Here is a 22,023-nt window from a genome sequence, read left to right as displayed (position 1 = left end):
AGGGATAAATTTTGTGTTATTTCTCGTGAAATTTTTTTGTTTTTAGTGATTTTATTCTGCTAGTGGTATCGAGTAATTTGTGTAATCCTTGTTTCGAAATAAAATTGTTCACGTTGTCTTTTTTTGCTCTCGTCTTATTACTTTAGAAAGTAGTTTCAGCAACTCGTATGCGTGTAATTCATTGATTGAGCAAATTCCCTGCGTTTTTCTTATAGTCCTTACTTCTTGTGTTTTTTGAGGCGAAACGCAATTCGAATAAAAAAGTTTTTTGTACTTGTAGATTTTTTAAAGTGGTTTTATTGGCAACTCCGTGTACTAATACACCAAAACGATAAATTGGTTGTATATACAGCTTTTAATTTCTAATGAGAACAGATGAGCTGAGAAACGGTCTCGTTTGATAAAAAAATGGATATGACTCGGTTGCATTTTTTTTCTTAGAGATTCAAAATATTTGTTTTGATCCAAAATTAGTCCCAGGTATTTAACTGCATTTTTTAGTCCTATCGTGTGTTGGTGCCAGGTAAAACTTTTAAATTTTTTTGTTCAATTAGTAATCAATTTTTGTGTTTTTCCTTTGTTTGTTGCAAGTTCATTATTTCCATTCATTTGGATATCAATTCCGAGTCTGTTTTAAGTTCTTTAGTTTCATTGAGTGTTCTAAAAACATTAGTGTCATCCGCATAAAAAATACATTCGCTGTGCTGTGGTATATTAAGAAAATCATTGATATAATTAGGAAAAAGCAGGGGACCAAAAACAAAACTTTGAGGTAACCCACAATGAAGATTCTCTGTTGTTGAACAATTGTTCGACTGAAAGACATAATGGTTTCTATTGCTGAGGTAGGATTTCAGTAAATTAAGAGGAACGCCTCTCAGCCCGTAAAGGTGACAATTATGAATATGGCTGTTATGATCAACAGTATCGAAAGCTTTAGATAGATTTAAGAGTGTGCAGTACGTCAATTCATCAGCATTTTTGCTTTCAATAAAAACCTCCAAATTTCCACAATAGCAACAATTGTAGAAGAGCGTTTGTTGCGAAATCCAAACAGTTTTTTACTTAACACGTCGAACTTATTGAAAAAATAATTATTTGTTTCGATAATGGGTTTTCAAAAATTTTTCTTGTAACACGAATTAAAGAAATAGGTCCATAATTGCATGGAAGTGACTTGTCTCCTCCTTTCAAAATAGGAACTACTTTAGCTGATTTAAAACAACGGGGACAAATGTTCTCTAATTATCTGGTGGAAAATATTGGTCAAATGAGCTGTTATGTTAGGGTTATTTTTTTGATTAGGTACTTTGACAGACCCATGTCATGTTCAGACATTTCGTTGGGCTGTTCCTTTATCGAGTCATAAACTTTCTGTTCGTCAATTTGTGACGGGAAGAAAGAACTCTTATTTGCAATAATTTTTGAAAAATTGCTCTGTTTTGAAACTCAGATTACAACTCTGAACTGATTGTGACGAAATGGTTGTTCAATTCTTCTGCAGTTATATGATTTTTTTCGGTAAATGAAGTTTTTTTCTGAATTTTGCCCTCAGCTTTGTTCACATAATCAAAACATTTATTGGGTTGTCCAGTGATTTCAAAGATAGGCCATCGTAAGAAATTTTTTTTTTGACTTTAATAGTTTGCTGTCTCAGTTTTTACTTTGCATCTAGAGTACTCTGATTTTGTTAGCTTTTAGTAATTTGTGTTTTTTAGCACTCGCAGTTTTGAAATCATTTGTTATTTAGCTTTTTTTAAATTTTTTTTTGTTTTTTGTGACAATGGCAACTTTGCATCCAATTGCACTATCTTCGAACCCAATTTTTATTATTTTTTTTGTAAAAACCAGTTGAACTCAAATTTGAATTTCTGCTTTGCAGTTCTACCGTACTAATCTTCCTTTTCATATTTTTTTATGAGTCCAATGTTAAAGTCAACTCCAACACCATAAGGATCAAAGATTGCTTGTTCAATAAATCTAGTGATGCATGGAAAATTTGCAAAAGCCAAATCTATGGTCGTTCGAGAATTCTTTGTAACACGCGTGCTGTCATTTGGCCCAGATATCAGATTAAAATCAAGCCATTCAATTTTTCAAGGAGTTGCGTGCTATCTTGTGTAACAACAGGTAAATCTCCACTTATTATATGTTCATCATTTGTGTCAATTTTTTTCAAACATATTGGTCAATAAAATTTCTATGAAATTTACATGTTTTGCAGTGAGCGACTTGTAAATTGCAGTTAGAATCAATTACTGTTTGTTACAGGTCGTCGAGACCCTAAAAATTTGGTTTAATTTTGAGGCTCTACTTTTCAAGATCCTTAAAACGTTTCCTTTCCTAGAATGAATTGCTACTCCTCCACGCCTGCTTTTGGTTTTATTACATGTAGCTATGTGCTAGAAGTCATTTTGGCAAAAAAATATGAAGATTAGATATGTCCATAAGCCAAGTTTCTGATAGAACAACAAAAAAGGCTTCAAGTTTTGTTGCTGAAGCACCATATCCAATTCGTCATAATATGATCAAAGAGATTGTAAATTTTGCTGAAAAATCCTTTCGGTTTAGTTTGGTTTAAATCGTTGGCCAATTTTCCAGAAATGTCTTACGTTATTATTTTAAATTTTTTTCGCAAGAAATTTTAAATGGTTAATTTGTAGAAAAAGCGTCCTATGTTTTGTCTGTGTTCAGAACTGCATGAGAAAGATAAAAAAAATTTTGTTTTCGTTTTAGATTTAAAAACCAAGAGAAAGGAAAATCAGATATATGAGCAGTGCATGCTTCAATCTACTTGATTTTAAAACTTAAATTGAGATAAAAGATCAATTCTACAGATAAGAGATGAATTTGAAAGCGGAAATTACTTTTGGAAACTTCACTAATTACAGAGGTATAGTTAGATAATTTCAACGGACAATGTTTCAGTAAGAAGCATAGTGTTTGTTAAAACCTACAATAGGTATTTTTTCTTTTTTGGTTAGAAGTGAAATTGTTAAATTGATTAAAGGGATAGAAGAGCGGAAATTGTTTCACCATCTTCAACATTTACTTATAACGTAGGTAAACATTTTTATAAGATTTATACTCTTTGCGTTTATTTCAAGATCAGCGGAAAATCGCTTCACTTGAACAACAAAACGAGGAAGTTGAATATATAGAAAAAAATAAAGATTGAGCCCGGTTTTCACATTTGATAGAGAGTTTAGCTTCCATCCATTTACTTATGTAATCCTATCTCGTGAAAGTTTTTGCCATTTTTGAGGCTTTTTGCTTTTTTAGTTTTGACAAAAACAAAAGTAAACTCTTTGAATGTGAAGAGCGCAGCGGAAAATCCTTTTGCTCATTTTTATGTTTTTTTTTAATTTAAATCTTAATTGCCAAAATCAATTTTTTTGAGCTTAGCGGAAAATCGCTTTGAACTCGATTTCTTATTCTGTTTGAATCAATTTTATTTTAATTTTTTGCTGTTTGTTTTCGTGATGCATTGTTTTTGTTGTTAATTTTTGTATCATTTTAGACTAATCAATCATGAAAAATTAGATTTCGAACCTGAAAGAAAGATGTTAGCATCCCAAGTTTTTCTTGTTTCACGCAATGTCTTATCATAATGTTTTTAATAGAAAGCTCACTAAAAAAAGAAAATAAAAACAATGTTAACTTTCATCCAAAACCAATGGAAACTCTTTGACATATCAGTATAGTTCAATTTAATATGTTTTTTTAAAATTAAATTACGTCAGTAAGGAATATAAACATTAACAAATGAGTTGTTTCAATCATACGATATAACGAACATACATAGCCCAAAACCACTGAGCATGTTGAAAGCTTAAGTAACGAAAAAATTATCTATAAGATAAGTTGATTACACTGATTACACGACAACACTGATTGTTGTAGTTCAAACACAATTAGTTTTTAATATCAATAAAGATAACGTAATACCAGCAACACGACAGCGTCACTTACTAATTAACATGCGCTAACTAATAATTTGATACAGGGACTCTGTTATTTGTTTTTTTTTGCTCGGGCGACAAGTTGGCTAATAACTTAGCCGATTTTTCGTCTCTCATCACGGTAGCAATGTTTCGGTTAGCAGTGGAAAAAATTCTCCCATTTGAGTACCGATTCTGGGTTTTTAGGACGGATTTTTTTCAAGAGCGAGTAAATCTTTTGGTGATATCACCTGAGTCCTTATTTTGTTGCTTGCATCTTTTTTGTCGGGGCAAAGAACAGATACACTGCAGTTTTTCGTAGAAGTCACATAATTGAATGAGTCAGCAAAGTTTTTAAGTGCAGCCTCTATAGGTGGTAAGCACTCGTTTATGTAGATGTTGCAAAGATTCCTCTCATTTTTTTATCCTCATTTTTCAAATATTTTCGATAGCGGTACACATCATCTTAATCTTCAACTTATTAAATTTCACTATACAACTCGGCATCAACCCATTGTGCAACTCCCTGCGAGTAGGCAACACGTGATGAGCAATCATATCACTATCAATGACATCAACATGCAAGTGTTTTTACAAAACCAAATAACGTTTTGCGCCAAGTTTTTTTCGTCTTTTGCATCAAAAGGAGGATTAAGTATGACTACAGAATCCTTTCCCGAATACTTTTCCTGTTCCCTCAACCGCTCATTGAGTTCCTCACAATATGTCATTAGTTTATCAAACCTTTCTGCGTTGTCCACTTGTGTTGAAATCATCCACACTCAGAAGCAACTGCTTCAACTCTTCGTCCAGAACTGCCCTCTGGTCAGGTGCTAAACTAAAGTCCCTCACAGCATCCCCTCACAGTTATCAAATAAATCGGGTGAAAAATGGTAAGAATCACAAAGAAAACTGGATTCTTTTTCTTAAATTCTGTTGAAGTTTAATTCAATTCTCCTTCTAAACGCTATTTGAAAGCGCAATGCAAAAACGCAGTCTGAAAAAAAAAACGAAAGAATTAGTTCAAAATTAAAGCGACCGTTTTGACATTATTTCTCCTTAGAAACCTAACATGCCTGAGTTCTAATGAGCAAGGTCGCGCATAATTTTGCGGTGGAGATTCGAAACATAGCTCAAATCGACCTAGAAGGTTGAAATATATATGACTTCAGCCGAACAAAATCGAGCACACAAATTTTAGCCGAGACGGTCAAAACATAGAGTGAGCACCTCGACCCGGGTGGATACTCGTGTTAGGTGAAAAGAAATATTAATTATTTCGACATTTTGTCTTATGTTCATTGGAACTATTTCTTGTCTACAAACCAAAGATGAAACCACGTAGCAGTATTCGAATCAATTTGTTTCATTGTTGATTAATAAACAAATTCAAAGGCAATTGACTGCTTGTAAAATATCTTAAATGCAAATGTAAATTATGGTATTATTAACTATTGACGAGAAAAATATTGTTGAAATACAGCTAACATTTTTATGATGCCATCCACTTCGAAACAATCAAGCACGAATGAGCCGACAATAATTAACAACTATATAACAGTTAAAGCGTTCTTTGAGTCGGAAGTGAGACAATTTGAGATCCACCGGAACTACCTTTCGGACTTCGAGGAGTTCAGGCGAGTTCACCTTTTGCTGTTTTCCTGCATTTTCCAATTGTATTGATTTTATTGCCTTTTACCCGATTGCCCAGAAGTGTGATTTTTTTGTTCATCCATCAAGAAATTATTGATCAAGAAGTATAAAAGTTTTTGTTCAGGGCAGGAACGTTACTGTAAGAAATCAGACTGGGAGAGCTAAAAGCTTGAGCTAATTCAAAAATTTGCGGACGCCCTTCCCTCCCACCCCCTCAGGGATTCGACCCCCTGCCGACCCAAAGGGTCCCCCCTTTGATACTTTTTCAGAAATCCATTTTTGGCAGACCGACCCTAAAACTTTTCTCGGCGCCAATATATACTAACTTTGAGGGGGAGCGCGCGCCAAAAAAACGCGATTTTTGTCAAAATTTTTCAAAAAGTGCCCAAAAACGGCTTTTTTGACTGTTTTTTTCAAAAATTTGCCTGCGGCGCAGAAAATTTAGACAAAATACGGGTGAAACAGTGCTTTGGGAGAGCTCGAAAAATCAATTTAATTGGTCGACCTAAAAAAAAAAGGTCGTCAAAATTGTGGAAATTTTTTTGAAAATCCGCCCCCCCCCCCTCGAGAAAATCCTAGATCCGCCCCTGGTGGTACTTAAAGGTAGCTGTCAACAGAGTACTAAAGTTAGAAAACTCCCTTGCTGGAAAACATCATTTCAACAACCAGGCAAAAGGTTGTCGACAAATTCCGAGTGATGTACCCAAACGCGGGTGTTCGCCTTCGTTGGAAAGACAGAGACGGCGACCTAATAGACTTCGACTCCTACCAAGAACTTCAAAATATTGAGAAACAAACAGAAGGAAAAGTGCTGTCAATTTACATACAAAGAGACGAACTATCCAAGCTGTCGGATCTTCTGATCAAGTCAGCCGACGAGGATAATTTTTTGTGTTTTGCACAGGGTAAGTCCAAATAAAGTTTTGACGCTCTTCTTTCGTTGCCCATCAATGCTATCTAAGCGTAATTTTTCACTAAATTTTTGCCGATAAATGTAAATAGTCGGTTTTAGGTTTTTCTCGAACCCCCCCCCCCCCCAAAAAAAAAAAATAAATCCACCAAAATCCACCCCTGAATGTGATTTGAACGTAAAAACATGAGCTGATGCGTATAATTCAACCTTTAAGATAAAGAACCGTAAGATTATAGATTTCTCGTAACAAGTCTTTTTAAATTTGAGCGGCCAATATCTGCATTAGGGTATAGAAAAAAAACTCGTTAAAAATTATTGTTTCGATCATCAAAGTTCAACTGACTGAAAAAATTACCCCAAGCATAGATATTCTTCATTTTCTTTGTTTTTTGAACAAAAAAAATAGGTTAAAGTAACAACAAACCTCCGCTATTTATCATAGCATGAAGATTGAAACTAGCTCAGTTTTCCGAATGCTTTTCAAAGTATATGAATTGTTTTTTTGTTTATATTTACGAAGTATATTTTCAATTTTTCTTGTTTTTCCTTCTAAAAAAGTAATGGAACACGTCCATTTCTTATTAATTGCGTAAAAGTACCCTTCCAATTCATTTATAGCGCTTCTAATTTGTTTTGAGGCTAAAAACGTGTCACCATACTATTTTTTCTTGACAGAAGCACCGACAGCTGTCTCTCTCTACCATGGATTCGTGGTCTGCGACTCCTGCAAATTCGACAGGATAAGTGGGGCAAGATTCAAGTGCAAAACGTGTCCCAATGTCGATTTATGCATGGATTGTAAAGTCAGAGGCAACCACTCCCATCATGAGTTCTGGAAGGTCGGGTTCTTGATCACTGATGACCCTTACCCACAGCGAAATGAAGGGAGGGAAACATTCACGGGAAACGAATTACTGCTCAAATGAATATTCGTGAAATGTGAAAAGTTCTCATCAGGAATGATACAAGTTGGAAATGTGGAAACCCGAAAACGCTGATATACACGCTTGAATACTTATTGGAACATGAGAATATGTTTTTGTTTTAAGCAACCCCGCTCTATTTTTGTTTCATTTAGATGAATTAGGGGAAAAACTTGACTGAAATGAGGATAGTTTCTAATTACGATGAATATGCAATCATGAGGCGCGGACCCTTTTTTCGGTCGACCAAATTGGTTTTCTGAGCTCTGCCAAACCACTATAAAGACCCTTAAAGACCCTGTTTTAGCCAAAGATTCTGCGCCGCAGGCAAAGTTTTGAAAAACAGGCCAAAAATAGCGTTTTTACGCTTTTTTTTTGGAAAATTTCGACCAAAGAACCGCGTTTTTTGGCGCGCGCTCCCCCTCAAAATTAGTATAGATTGGCGCCCAAGGCGCCTTTAAAAAACTTTTAAGGTCAGTCAGCCAAAAATGGATATCTCAAAGTAGTACAAAGGGGGGACCTTTTGGGTCGGCAGGTGGTCGAATTCCTGAGTGCAAATCATTGTTCCGCTACTGGCAATCATTGTTCCGACGTTTTCGTCTTTGAAAAGTTTCGCCAAAACTTGAAAATACGTTACTTTCGTTATAACGTTTGTGTAAGACAGCTCTAAAACAAATCAAATAATTTCTCATGCATTGTAAATGCGAGACCGTCTAACTTTTGTTGACTCTAGCTTTGAGTAAGCCAAGGTGTTTACTAATACAACCCAAAATTTTCAAAAAATAAGTTAAGACCGAAAAATTAAATGTTTTGGCTCAAGGGAAAATGCTTGTCATACAACTTTCAGAAATGGAAAAATCGTTGTCATAGAGATTTCATAGAGTTTTTGTAAGTAGGCAACTGTATGGTAAGAAGTTTTCATGGATGGAAGTTGTATGATAAGAAGATTTGGTCAACCCATATGCCTGAGGTGATTTTATTTCTATTTCAGACCAATTTTACAAAAATTGACAGCGTATTGGTATCGAACTGGAAATTATGCTTGCACTTCGCTAAAATGCAACTGGCAACGTTGCCTGAATAAAAATTTGATAGTTTAGATGCGCGAATATTTGTTCGTGGCAAATTATCAGCACTCATAATCGTTTTAAATTGATCTGAGACCAAATTCAATTGGTCATATTTTTTTTCACTCAAATTTATAAATGGCAGTAAAAATTTTTTTAAACATCTGAATATGAAAGCAAAAAGTTTACAAATATGATTTTTACTTTAATTTCTGCCAATAATCGATATGTTGTTTGAACAAAACCTCAACAAAGTCAAACAGAATTTATATTTACCTAGGCTCATACATGGGAATTTTGCACTCTAAAAATTTGAAACTTACTTGAAACCAAGTATCTTAATACCATGAACACGGGGAAACTAGCCTGAGAATCGGATAAACTAGTACTTATATTAACAGAGAGGTCTTAAAAAAGAGGTTTGAGTCTTACAAAACTGACAGGCCGGTGACTAGATAGCGCGATCTCTGCTTTTTGTTTGAGGGCGAGGCAGCAGTTCTTGAAAACCTGTTACCTGCATCTTTTCCAAAAGCAAGAGTCACAACAGTAACACAACTATAGACCATATAAAGACACCATATATAGACACCATAAATAGAAAGTATATATAGACCATTTTTTACGCACAACTCTGAACCATATAAATGTCACAAATGAAAATTACAAAATAAGTCAAAAATACAAAAAGGAAAATTGTATGATAATTGTTTTTTTGCTGAACTTTTTTTGTTTTGTTAGAAAAAATCTCATTCTTAAGACAAACGATGTTTTTAAGATTGAAATACCTTGAAACATTTTCTAGGACTATCTTTGAAGCTTAAGTTTTGGTGGAAAGTTGCTTTTTTGATATTTTCATGAAAAAATTGTAGCTTTGATAAGCTTTTTTTCCACAAATTTTTTGTCTGAAAAAAGCTAACTTTATACAAAAATGACGTAAATAAGTTTAAAATACCCTAAAAACTATTTTCAGGTCTTTTTGGAAGCTTTAATTCTGGTTGAAAAATGCTTGGATATTGTTTGATAAGCATTTTTTTCCATAGACTCTGTGAATGCAATTGTTTGATGAGCTTTTTTTGTCTACGGAGGTCAACTCGGGGATGAAAAGACCCGGGAGTGCTGATTTGAAAAAATGATAGTCATACAATTAGTGTGGTCATATAATAAAATTTCGGAAGAATAGTATGAGATTTGCCTGAAATTGAATGATTAGCAATTTAAAATAATTTTACGGCCCTAACAGTACGAAAAATCCCATGTTTTTTCTGTAAAGGTTAACAATCTTGCGCAATGGTGAAATATGACCAATTTCGGCTGCAACACAACGGAGGTCAACTCGGGGATGAAAAAACCCGGGAGTGCTGATTTGAAAAAATGGTAGTCATACAATTAGTGTGTGGTCATATAATAAAATTTCGGAAGAATAGTCTGAGATTTTCCTGAAATTGAATGATTCGCAATTTAAAATATTTTTACGGCCCTAACAGTACCAAAAATCCCATGTTTTTTCTGTAAAGGTTAACAATCTTCCGCAATGGTGAAATATGACAGATTTCGGCTGCAACACAACGTGAAAGTTCTAGTTGCATAAAGCGACCCTGAGTCGCAAAAAGAGAGCTTCGCTCAACAAAATACCAAAGTCTGGAATGTGTGGAAATAATATAAACGAATTACGCTGAAACAGGCTGGATAACTTTTCATAGATCTACTGCGAGCCGCAAAAACTACACTTATTGTTCCGACTTTCGTAACAAAAGTAACGGAATATTTGCAGTCGGGGTGGGCTTTTTTTTTCTTCAGACAAATTTCGACTTTTTAACTAGCCATTTTTGACGGAACTTTTTTTAAATATCATTCAAAAGGTATTGTTGTCTTGAGCTTAAATTTGAAAAGATATTTCAACTGTGATTAGTTTTCGTAAAGTTATGGGGGTTAAAGTTTGCCATTTTGGCCAATTTGGGACGATAAAGCGCGATATAATTTGCGCTATTAGCGCGTAAGCGGAGATTTAATAAGTCAATGAAATTGTTCCATATTTGTCATATTTGTTGAAAGAATCTTATTTGCCATAATTGATTTGTTATTAGGAGCAAAACTTATCACTTTGTACTTAAAATAGCGTGTGGGGGGATGATTTTCGCAACAAATCTCAAATAAAAAAAAATCATTTTATTTTTATTACAAATAATTTTTTCTTGCTATTACTGCTCCATAGACCATAAAAGGCAGTCGGGACATTCAGGGCTTCGCCTTGATACGAGCAGTCTTGTTGTTTATTATCGAGTCAAATCAAAACAAAAAGAAATCGACAATTTGAGCAATCCGTGCCAAGAGCAAAAGTCATGGGCAACTCTAAACTGGATCTTGTAACATACTAGATTACACTTATTTTGCTTATAGCTTTCATTCTCCATACGTCAATTACACATACTAACAAGAATTGCCGGATGCTGTACAAATAGCGCAGAAAATTATTTATGCGCTATTTGTACAGTATAGACCTCAAGTGTTTTTGAAACTTTTTTTTTCTGTTTTTGTTCCTCTCAATTTGAATCGCTTGCTTGTGCGTGGTTCCTTTTTATTATTCCGACCTTCGATACAAAAGTAACGGAATATTTGTGCTCGGGGTGGGTTTTTTTTCAGACAAATTTCGACTTTTTAACTAGCCAATTTTGACGGAACTTTTTTATATCATTCAAAAGGTATTGTTGTCCTGAGCTTAAAATTGAAAAATATATCACCTGTGATTGTTTTTCGTAAAGTTATGAGGGATTGAAGATTGCCATTTTGGCCATCTTGACTAATTTGGGACAATTAACGAGCGATATAATTCGCGCTATTAACGCGTAAGCGGAGATTTAATCCGTCTTATAAATCGTTCCAAATTGGTTGAACGAAGCCTATTTGCCATAATTGATTTGTTACACGGAATGAAATCTATCTTTTTGTACGTTATATGGCGTGTGGGGGGATGGTTTTTATAAAAAATTTCAAATTTTAGAAAAAAAAATCATTTTATTTTATTTCATTTAATTTTTTTAATGTTATTACTGCTGCTCAATAAACCTTAAAAGACAGTCAGAACATTCAGGGCTTCGCCCTGATATGAGCAATCTTGTAGTGTTTTATGGACTAGTAGTTATTTTCATAAATTTAAAAATATAAACAAACTTTTTTGAAAAATTATAGAGCAATTTAGCTGAATGAAGAGCTTTTCACGGTACTTGCTCGCTTTACTTCCTCCAAGTAAATCAAAAAAAAAAATCGAACTACTTTTGTTATTTTGAAAACAATGCTTGGTAAAAGTTTCTAATATTGATGGGCCCTCGGCTGAAAAGTTTTGAATATGATAAAATATTGGACCCATTTGAATATTTTATTTGTAGCGCTTGATTTGGCATGTTATTGTTATTTTTTAAAATCAAAACACACAGGAAGACAGCGCTACTCTACATTTTCATTGTTCGGAACAAATATCAAATTAATATATATAAAAACAAAATTGCTCGTAATCAGGGCGAAGCCCTGAATGTTCCGACTGCCTTTTAAGGTCTATGGAGCAATAATAACATGGAAAATTTAAATGTAGTAAATGAAAGAGAAATAAAAAAAAATTGAGATTTTTTGTGGAAACATCCCCCACACGCCATATTAAGTACAAAGTGATAAACTTTGCTTCTATCAACAACTCAATTATGGCATATAATCTTCCTTGAACCAATTTGAATGATTTCTAAGACGGATTAAATCTCGCTTACGCGTTAATAGCGCGAAACATATCGCGCGTTAATTGTCCCAAATTGATCAAAATGGCAAAAGTTGCAATCTTTAAACCCCCCTAGTTTTACAAAAACTGATCACAGGTGAAATACATTTTCAAATTTAAGCTTAAGACAAAAATAGCTTTTGAATGATGTAAAAGTTTCCGTCAAAAATGGCTAGTTAATAAGTCGAAATTTGACTGAAAAAAACCCACCCCGAGCACAAATTTTCCGTTACTTTCATAACGAAAGTTGGAAGATTAATTAGTCAATCATGATTTAACTCAATAAATTCTTTAAAAGGGTCTTCAGGTTTGAAGGTTGAGGGACTTGCATTCTGATCGGACTTCAGTTTTAACCTCGTGTTTTACAACCAGATCTATTGAGAATGAGGAAACTGAGAACAGGAAGGGCTAAGAGTCAATATTCTAAACCAAACAGTAGCGCAAGAATCTATTCGACCAAAAAAAAAGACTGCGTGACCTACAGACGGCGTATCGGATAAGAAGCTATAGTTAATCAGACAATAGTTTTTCGGATCTATCTCACTTTTGCCAGGGCTTCATTTTTTTGCACATTGGGGCTATTTAAAAACTTTCGAAAAACAGTTTCAACATCAAAACATGTCTTTAAACTTCAAATCAAAATTGATCTATTTTTGTCAGGCGCGGTTCTAGGAATTTCTCGAGGGGGGAAGGATTTTCAAAAAAGTTGTTTTTTAGGTCAATAAAATAGATTTTCTGAGCTCTCCCAAACCACTATAAAGACCCAAATTTGGTAAAAGTTTCTGGGCCGCAGTCAAATTTTGAAAAAAAATGCGTTTATAGGCACTTTTTTAAAGTTTCGACCAAAAAATTGCGTTTTTTCAAAACGCGCTCCCCACTCAAAGTTAGTATAGATTGGCGCCGAAGGCGCCCTTAGAAAATTTATAAGGTCAGCCAAAAATGGATATCTCAAAATAGTATAAAGGGGGACCCTTTGGGTCGGCAGGGGGTCGAATCCCTGAGAAGGGGCGTCCGCCCACCCCCGCCCTCCTAAATCCGCTATTGATTTTTGTTAAGTTTTGAAGTTTTGGGGGTTTGAACATTGCCAATTTGGCCCAATTTGGATAATTACACGCCATAATATTCTTGTTATTAACGCGTAAGCCGAGATTTAATCTGTTTTAAAAATCGTTCCATATTGAACTGAGGTATCCTAATAACTCTTCGCTATATCGAAACTATATCACTTTGTGCAAAAATAGCGTCCTGGCGATGGTTTTTGAAAAAAACATTCGATTGTTTTTCCATTTCTTGTTGTTGAAAGTTTAGTCAATTTTTTGAACCAGAAAATCTTAAGTCGAACGCAGTCGAAATCCTCTTTTCGGTTGAAATTTTTCTCGACCGTGAAAACTTCTCGGCCGAACTCAATCGAAATGTGTTTCCTCGGTCAAAAGTAGTCAAAATATAGACACCTTTGGTCGGGTCGGTCAAAACATATCGAGCCTGGGTCGAGTCGGTCGAAACATTTATTGCAAACGTCGTCCCGGGTCGCTCAAAGTCGCACAAAGCACTTTGGTTGAGGAAAGTCACAACATTGTTTTCGAGTTTTTTTGTGTCGGGCACAGTCGCGTACACATTTCGGTCGCAAAAAGTTGCAACATTTTGAATTGCAATGGTCTCAACATACCTGATTTGGGTCGCAGTGGTCTCAAAATAAGTCTCAGACTTCGGCCCGGGTCCAAGTTATCTTCAGTTTCTGTCTTTTTATCTTACATTGAATTTCATTGATACAATCACGGTTTCGCTAAATCAAAACCCTTAAAATTTGCTTTCTAAGTTCAGCAAATTCTAATTTATTTCTCAACCTATTTAAACATAGCTCCGAATAAATTTGGTTGAGCATTTTGAACAGATTTCTCAATTCAAAACGCATAATGACAAAAATAAAAGCATTCTACGAAGATGAAATTCGAAGGTGCGAACTAGATACTTCAAGCAGTTTCCCACTTCAGACATTGAAAGGAAACTTGAAACTTATATTCCCAAATTTGCTTCATTTTCAAGACGTTCAACTTCAATGGAAGGAGGGCTTCGGGGATTTAATTTCGTTCAGTGCTGATGCAGAACTATTGTATGCAATCAAATTAATAACCGGAAATGGTATTTTGAACATCTAAAAAACACCTTGAACACCTGAAAAAACGTGGAAGCTCAACCAATATACATCAGAACAGCACTAGTCAGTTCAATGATTCTTTGCTAGTATCGACCGATAGAATAGTGAGTTATGACCGAAGTGTATAACTCATAGAGTAATTTCGGATAGGGTACACCGTCTGCTCGTCACGCTATCTTATTTTCGGCCGGATAGATTCGTGCAACTTCTTAGTCTAATACCGATCCTAATCTTACTCTTATACTATCTAGTCTCAGGTTGTTTAACTAGTCTCTGCTAGGCTCAATAGATCTAGGGTATACTGGTTTATTGCGGCTGCTGAAGTACTCGGGAGAGTTCAACTAACTTCTAAGTTAAATTCAAATCTCTCTGGTGCTGAAATTACAAGTAATTTCAGCACTTACAAATAAGTGGATTGTTAGTCAGATGGATCATGATTGGTTAATATTAAATACTTTACATTGGTAAAATATCTAATTTATCCAATCATAAAATGTAGTTTAGATCAGGTTCCACCCATCCGGGTTTTACAGAGTTTTTTTAGAATAGTCTTTCTGTAATTCAAAGGATGGATGATGGACGTTGGTGTTTGGCGAACATCATATTTCTTCTGGGTTTTCTTATTAGAGAAGTCCCAGATTCAATCGTTGTGTCTTCTTCAAGACAACGACTGGGTTTTCGCAACAAACTCAAATCTGATTTCAGAATGGTTGGCTATGTCAGGTTTTTCTGTTTCATTGGTGAGAACTTCTTTGTGTTTGACCCTGTCTGGGAATGGCGTGGAGATTGTGTGTGGAGGGGATGCCTGGTTACTCGGATCTGTACGTATACTTGAACATCGAGGTGGTCATTGGTCTAGTTCAATGAAGTCCTTTTCTGCGAAGTCAAGTCGTACTCTAAATCCTTTGAGTTGTGATTGTGGGCGGCATATTGATTGTGGTTGGCCATTCTTTTTCGAGTGTAGTGGGTTCATTTTGTCTTTGGATGTTCGTCTTTGGTGTTGTATGCTGATCTATATATTGCATAATATAATTTACATTTTATAAAACTTTTATTAGTTTAATGTTTTTTAATTATGATTTTGGTTAGTTGTTTTCACAAAAGCTTTTTGTTTTAGTTCAGTTATTTTGAAGAGTTACTCACCCTTGAGTAGCTCTTATTAAAAATAGGAGTGTGGTCCCAAAGCGTGGATGTAGCGCGGTGGGTTAGGCCGGCTATAGAGCATGCTCAGGACGTCCTTCCTGGTGGGTTAGGCCAGGAGTGGGAGTATGATTGCATGCGGTTTTTGTGAGAGGTCCTGTTATGTGACAACGTTTTATGTTGGGTTTGTTGTGGTTTTTCTTATGTCTTGTTGGTTGTGTCCTTTTTTCAAAAATCAAATTGTTTGTGGTATGGGTTTGTCTTTCGACTTTTTTGTGTTTTATTATTTCTTTCTTAGACTTTATAATAGTCTTCAAAAGAATAAATTATCCAGTTTTAAACTGGGTTAATCCGGTTTGGGTACCGTTGGTTTCCTTTTCTTAGTCATGCTGTTATTCTATGATTTGTGGTGTTTAGTAAGCTGCGTTGGTTAGTGTTGTTTAGTGTATAATTCCTTTCCAACCGGGTTAAAGGAAAGTTTGAAACGTGTTATCTTGTGTTAGAGTTATCGAGTGTGAAAGCTTGAAACTGAAATTCATTATTTTAAACAATTCTTCGTGGGCGAGCTGTGCGAGGGTGGATAGAATGTTTGTGCGAATGAATGGAAATATCAAAAGGTTAGTACTGCATTTTCGTTTTATCAATTTATTACATAGAATTTTTAATTTTACTGCTAGTTGTTGGGGAAAATTAAGTTACAAATTTTCATCATTTTTAGATTTACTGCTTGTGGGGGAAAAATTTATTAATTAAATTACTGCATTGGTATTATATTTATTTAATTGTTGGTGCAAAAATTTAATAGGGTCTTAAACAGTTTTGAAGAAGTTTGCTATTTTTTATTTTTCTTTTGTGAATTTTTCAGATGATCGTTGGATGAAGGCTAAAATTCTAAAGAAAACACGAATAAAGAATGGTGAGTTTCTAATATTTTAATTAGTTAGTAATATGTATAATTCATACTTACCTGTTAGTCGTCGGGGAAGAAACCGTGGGGGAAGATGTCGTGGATGAGATCTGAAGTTGTTAGTAATTTAGCTAAAATGCGGATGATATTTTTAGTTTGAAGTAGTGGCCAAAGCAATTGAAGTGCTTTAATGGTGGTTAGTTCTTCAGTGCCAACTGCAAATTCATAAGGTGTGTTTTGGATTAGATTATATAATTTGTGATTGAATTTAGTGTTATGGATGAATTCTAAAATGGGGATTTCTATAGGTTGTACAAACTCGTGTGGGATAAGGAAGGGTCGGGATTCTTCTGCGTTGAAGGTCTTGGTGATGGGACAAAAAATATACATTTGGGTTATGGGATCATAATTTCGAAGAATACCATGAAGGTTAGTATCTTTAATGCAATATGTGAAGTTAAGAAAGAATGGTGAGGTGTATTTGGAATTGATGAATTGAAAACGGTGGTGTGGTTGTCTGGAGGGAGTGTGTAGGTCGAAGTGATTTTGGATAAAACGATAATAAGTATATGTGTGTGTTTGTTTAGTGCGCAACATAATATCGTGTGAGCAGTGCAAATCTCTTTCATGTGGTGCAAGGAAATGAAAGGTTAGTGAAAATATTTGGAAGCGTTCTTTAAAACTTTCGTAGGCTTGTGTGTCTGTTAGTGCTTCTGAAATAATGTGGTCAAACTTGCGATCGAAGATATTTAGTGTAAATACATATGGTGTTTTAATGAAAAATTTCTCGGTGATTTGTGGGTTAGCGAAGCGATCGTCGTCTAAGAATTGATCTTGGTTAGTTCTGATGATGTTATGATCGTAATATTCTAGTGTATATTCATTAGCTCGGGGTGCAGTGTGTGTTTTTAGTGATTTTTTATATCCAATGTAAGTAAATTGTCTAGGTGTTAGTGGTGTAGTGAGTCGATATAGCATGTCCTTATTTCGTTCTACATCGATGTGAGTGTTAGATAAAGGTAAGCAAAGGGGATTAGTAAAATGATAATATGAGGTCCAAGGAAGGGTAGGCATTAAAACGTGTTCGTCTACAAAGTTACGTGTCTCGTTAGTGTCGTGAGGGGTGTTTAAGGTGTATTGTGGAAATGAGGGTAAGGTGATAGCTAAAAATTCTTTTGTGTTAGTGTGTTTTGGATGGTTGATATATTCACGGGCTGTTCCTGGTTTCGCTGGGAAAGGATGGTTGGGGAACTTTCTTTTAAAAGTGCGGTAAGCTCTATTAGTGCTGAGTGAAGATTCAGTAGGTGTGGATGATGGTGCTAATGATTCAGTATAAATTGAAGAGGGTGTAGGGGTAGGAGGGTTGGATGAATCTATTGTGGATGAGATTTGGTTTATGGTTGGGGTGTCAAGGTGGTAGGGTTGTTGTTGTAGGGTAATGAAATTATCTAGTTCTGGGGAGATTCGGGGGGTGTCTGGAGAATGAGATGATTGGTCTGAGTGAAGTGAGGAGTAGGTTGGAGTGACTTGGGAAGCATAAGAGGGTGTAGAATTGGTTGGGACAGGGTTATTTGGTAGTATGGGTTGAAAAGGGGGTTGGGAAAAATTTGAGGAATTATTGTGAAAATTATTTGATGGAGATGGTTCAGAGTCGGCAAATTCATCGGGGGTTTCAATATTCGGGTTATTGAGTTGCGAGATGGAGTATAAAACTGAGATGTGTGAATTAGTATCGGAATTCATGCCGGATGTTACATTACTGGTGGGGAAATCGGGTGGCGGAAAAGCAAAAAGTGGTATTATTGGGATTGGAGTGGTGAGGTTGGTTGGGTGGGAATTTGATCGGTGTAGGGATCCAAGTTGTCGGCTCATCGTGGGCTATAAAAATTATTATTTTGAGACTGAAAAGCGGTGGTATGGGGTTGTTCTATAATTTGTTCATAAGTATTTTCATCTTGTGAGTGGTGTGGCATTATATGTTGGATGGTACTTTGTGATATGGTTGGTCTAAAATTTTGATTATGTGTTATGGCTAAATTTCGAAAATTACGTGGGACTAGGGATAATGGATGGTTATGTGGTAGGGGTGGTAACTGTGGTGCTGTTGGCGTTGTGTCTACATTGTTATGTTCTTCGTCGTATGTGTTCTGTCTTGTTGCTATTTTTGTGTTATATTCTTTTATTTGTGCGTCTAAAAGAATTTTGTTTATAGATGTAGAAAAGATTCCAAAAAATCCTGCAAATAGTATGCGTGCTACACTTGCTTGTCTATTGACTTGTGTGTGTATAGCACATGTGTTATAGATTCCTTTTAAGAGTGAAAAAAGAAATCCAATAAAGTTAAACATTGCGTATAAAATAGTCAGTTTTTCTAAGATGTAGTAGGGCCATCCTAGAAAATCAAGAATCTCATTCTTGAGTGTAACAAAGCTAAAAATATTGATAGGTGATATATCTTGGGGACGGTATTTTTCACCGTTTAGATATATATAATCTTTAATGTCTTTAAAATATCCGCTATAGTCTTGCGTATAGATGTCTGCAAATCCTGCGGTTTCGGCAAGTTTGCGTAAGTTTTGGTCAATTGATTGTCTTTGTATTGTGTCCATTTGTGTTAATAATTCTTGGAATTGTTGTGTTCTAATTTGATGTTGAATATCTGATTTTGAGTATATTCCTATTGATTGTAAGTCTATATTTGGGTTTCGAGCGATAGCGCGAATGCTTTCTGGTGAAAATTTTTTGAGTGATTGCATTAATGTGGGATATGGGGTGAGAAGGTAATATTTATCTTCATCAGGGTTTAGTTGTACTAAATTGTGGCTATTTTCTGATCCACATGGGACTGCGGTATCCCAGAAATAGGTTCTTCGTGAAAGTGTGTCAACGAAATGTACTTTATTCTTATAAAAGATAGGGATTCTTTTATAGCATCGTTTATCTTCAAAAACGTATAGTGGTGATACTTTTTTAGTACAAGTATAAAACCATAAGATGTTTCCTTCATAGTCTAAAAAATTTGATCTATTTCCTGATAGTAAATATCCTGCGTAGGGTATTTTTAATACTGCTAGTGCAAGTGATTGTAATATTTGTGTTCTTTCCAATTCGCATAGTTGGTGTAGTGTTTCTAATTCAGAGAGTGACATTTCTTGAAAAATTCGGCTAATCATGTAGTCTAGTTTCATATCTAAGTGAATATCATAGTGGATATTACCAAAATATGTACTATTCATTAGTGATAGTTCTTGTAAACGTGTGCTTTGATCGTCTTGGGGCTTTAAATGTCCACCAGGTTGACCTGTATTCTTTTGGAAATTAACTGGTATATATGATGTTCCTTCATTTAGGGGATGACTTGTGGCGTATGGGTCGACTTTTATTTTTCCAGTGGTCATGTCGAATCCATTTTCGTATTCAACTAATATTTCGGAGTATTGTGTTTTGTGAAGTGGGTTTCTGTATTTACATGCAAGTTCTGTTTCTTGATATATTTGAAATTGTGTTAATTTGTTTTCTATATTATGAATGTTTCTAAAATTAGAACTTATTTTTCGTAATGGATTTACTTGTTCATATGGTATTGATTGTATAAAATATTTTTCGTGAAATTTTATCATACGAGCGTGTATTTTTGCTACTTGAAATGTTGTACATGTGTCTTCGGGGAACCAAACAATTGTTGCTTGTGTTCGTGTTGTAGGGTCGTTTTTACAAGGTAATCTAATTCCTTGATAGATCATTGTGTTGTCTGATAAATCTCGTGTGAGTTGTATTTTTTCGAGTTGTATTTTCCAATCGAAAAACATGATCTCTTGGTATCCTTTGTTTTTTGTGTCTGCTTTGCAGTTTGATGGGTTATTTATACCAATGTGTGGTATCCAGTGTTTATCGTGCATGTCATAGGCTAATCGTCCGTGTGCGCCGTTATATGGGTACTTTTCATCTAATTTTATATGTCCTTGATATCTTTCAAGTTCTGCTTGATGTACAGAATCTGAAAAAACTTGGAAATATACTAACTTTCTATCTGTGTTTTTATTTTTTGTGATGTTTAGTCGGAGTAACTCGTTTTTACAATCTTCGGGATTGAGATGTAAAAGTCGTTCTATATTACTCTGGTAGAATGATTCATGGTCAAGTCGGTTTTTATTTCCGTTTGAGACTTGTGAACAATGTACTTTCTTTTCAGAAAATGTTGCTGTGAATTTATATCCTGTAACTGTTGTTGCTCGGGCTTTTGAATAAAGTGTTGCTATTACATTTCTAGTTTCTATGGCTTGGGGTTCTGTTTCGCATTGTGATACTTGATTTATTGCATACTTGTGTAGTGTTTTTTGTTCGTTTTCTTCACAATCGTAATGTGTTACTAATAAATCTTGGGGTCCTGTGCGGGGAGAAGGGTTTATGTTTTGATTTGAGATTACTAGAAAAAGGAGTTGGAGAAAAATTAATAATTTTAGAATATACATGTGTATGATAATCCTGAGTATGGGTTATAAAATGTGATGTAACCAATTGTCTTTTTGGTATATCTGTCGTATTTATATATTACTTCAGTGGTTATAAATGGTGGTGGTAGTGATTGAGCTGTTATATTTGGTGGATTTAATGGATAGGGATGTTGAGTAATGTTGTTTAATTTAACCGTGATTTCAAACTTTAATTGTAAACTGTTTTGTTGGAGTATTTGGATATTGTGATCACGGATATCGTCGTGAATGTCTTGTCGGTATTGTAATCTATTAAGTGCCCAGTTGTGAAGGCGATTACTTTCTAGATGTTGTCCAAATAATGGTGGAGGTGCTGTAAATGTATTCCAATCTAGTCTTAAAGGGATATTTGTTGATGATTGTTCTCGATATCTAGCGTCGAGGTTATTTGGGAAATTTAAGTTAAAAGGTGGTGGTGAAATCTGGCTTATTGATGGTGTTGATGGTAGTGATAATGTTTCTGGTAGTGATGAGGATGTTGTTGTATCCGTAGAAATATCTATTGGTTCATTGACTAAATTTAGTTCACCTTGTGTAAATGAATGTGTTGTCCAATATGGTAGTCGTGATGCCTGGTTTGGGGGGTTAAAGGGAGTTTCACGTATTTGTTCAGATGTTGGTGTTGAACCTAAGTAATCTGATGGTAGGCTTGAGGTGCTACGTTGTGAAAGAAGCGTAGGGGTTTCTGGTAATATACCAATGGGGTTTTCTGGAGTGTTTTGTGATGGGGATTGAGGTATATCAAAATGAACTCGGGGTGTTTGAAAATTTCTGTTTCGTCGAGGATGTATAATTTGTCTATTTATTTCGACTGTATTTTGGTTTTGACTAGGATTTCTTATTCTACTTAATTCTTGTGGTAGTGTTGGGTATAAGTTATATGTTGGTTCACTCAAAGGTGCTTGTCGTTGAACTGGTTCTAGTGGTTCAGATAAACGAGCGTGTCGTTCTTCAAAAGTGTATGGGTTATCTTGAAAGGAAATTCGTGTAGATGTTTGAGGATTTTGGGTAGTTGAAGGTGTTGTTGGGTTATCTTGGGATCATGTCGGTGAAGACTGACTTTGTGAC

General features: G+C 35.1%; 2 protein-coding genes across 3 annotated transcripts in view; one reads left to right on the top strand and one right to left on the bottom strand.

Moving 5' to 3' along the window:
- The window catches only part of LOC134841641 (dnaJ homolog subfamily C member 13-like), a 554,774-nt gene extending 544,269 nt beyond the window's left edge, over positions 1-10,505 (bottom strand). For both annotated transcript variants that reach the window (XM_063857677.1, XM_063857685.1), the window contains exon 1: positions 10,501-10,505. The gene's annotated coding sequence lies outside the window, so the exon portion shown is untranslated. The remainder of the gene's footprint in view (positions 1-10,500) is intronic.
- LOC134855790 (sequestosome-1-like) lies at positions 5,346-7,723 on the top strand. Its single transcript, XM_063872253.1, has 3 exons — positions 5,346-5,578; positions 6,264-6,499; positions 7,183-7,723. The coding sequence occupies exons 1-3, from the start codon at positions 5,436-5,438 to the stop codon at positions 7,431-7,433; spliced, it is 630 nt and encodes a 209-aa protein (XP_063728323.1). The 5' UTR covers positions 5,346-5,435; the 3' UTR covers positions 7,434-7,723.
- Positions 10,506-22,023: the final 11,518 nt, after the last annotated feature.

The sequence above is a fragment of the Symsagittifera roscoffensis genome, chromosome 1 (assembly GCF_963678635.1).
Source record: "Symsagittifera roscoffensis chromosome 1, txSymRosc1.1, whole genome shotgun sequence".
NCBI classification, from domain to species: Eukaryota; Metazoa; Xenacoelomorpha; order Acoela; family Convolutidae; genus Symsagittifera; species Symsagittifera roscoffensis.
This window is presented reverse-complemented; position numbering and strand designations above follow the sequence as displayed.

Coding starts and splice junctions, on each gene's coding strand:
- LOC134855790 (XM_063872253.1), top strand. CDS start 5,436: ATGATGCCATCCACTTCGAAACAATCAAGCACGAATGAGCCGACAATA. Junction 5,579..6,263: donor TCGGACTTCGAGGAGTTCAG/GCGAGTTCACCT, acceptor TTCAACAACCAG/GCAAAAGGTTGTCGACAAAT. Junction 6,500..7,182: donor TTTTTTGTGTTTTGCACAGG/GTAAGTCCAAAT, acceptor TTTTCTTGACAG/AAGCACCGACAGCTGTCTCT.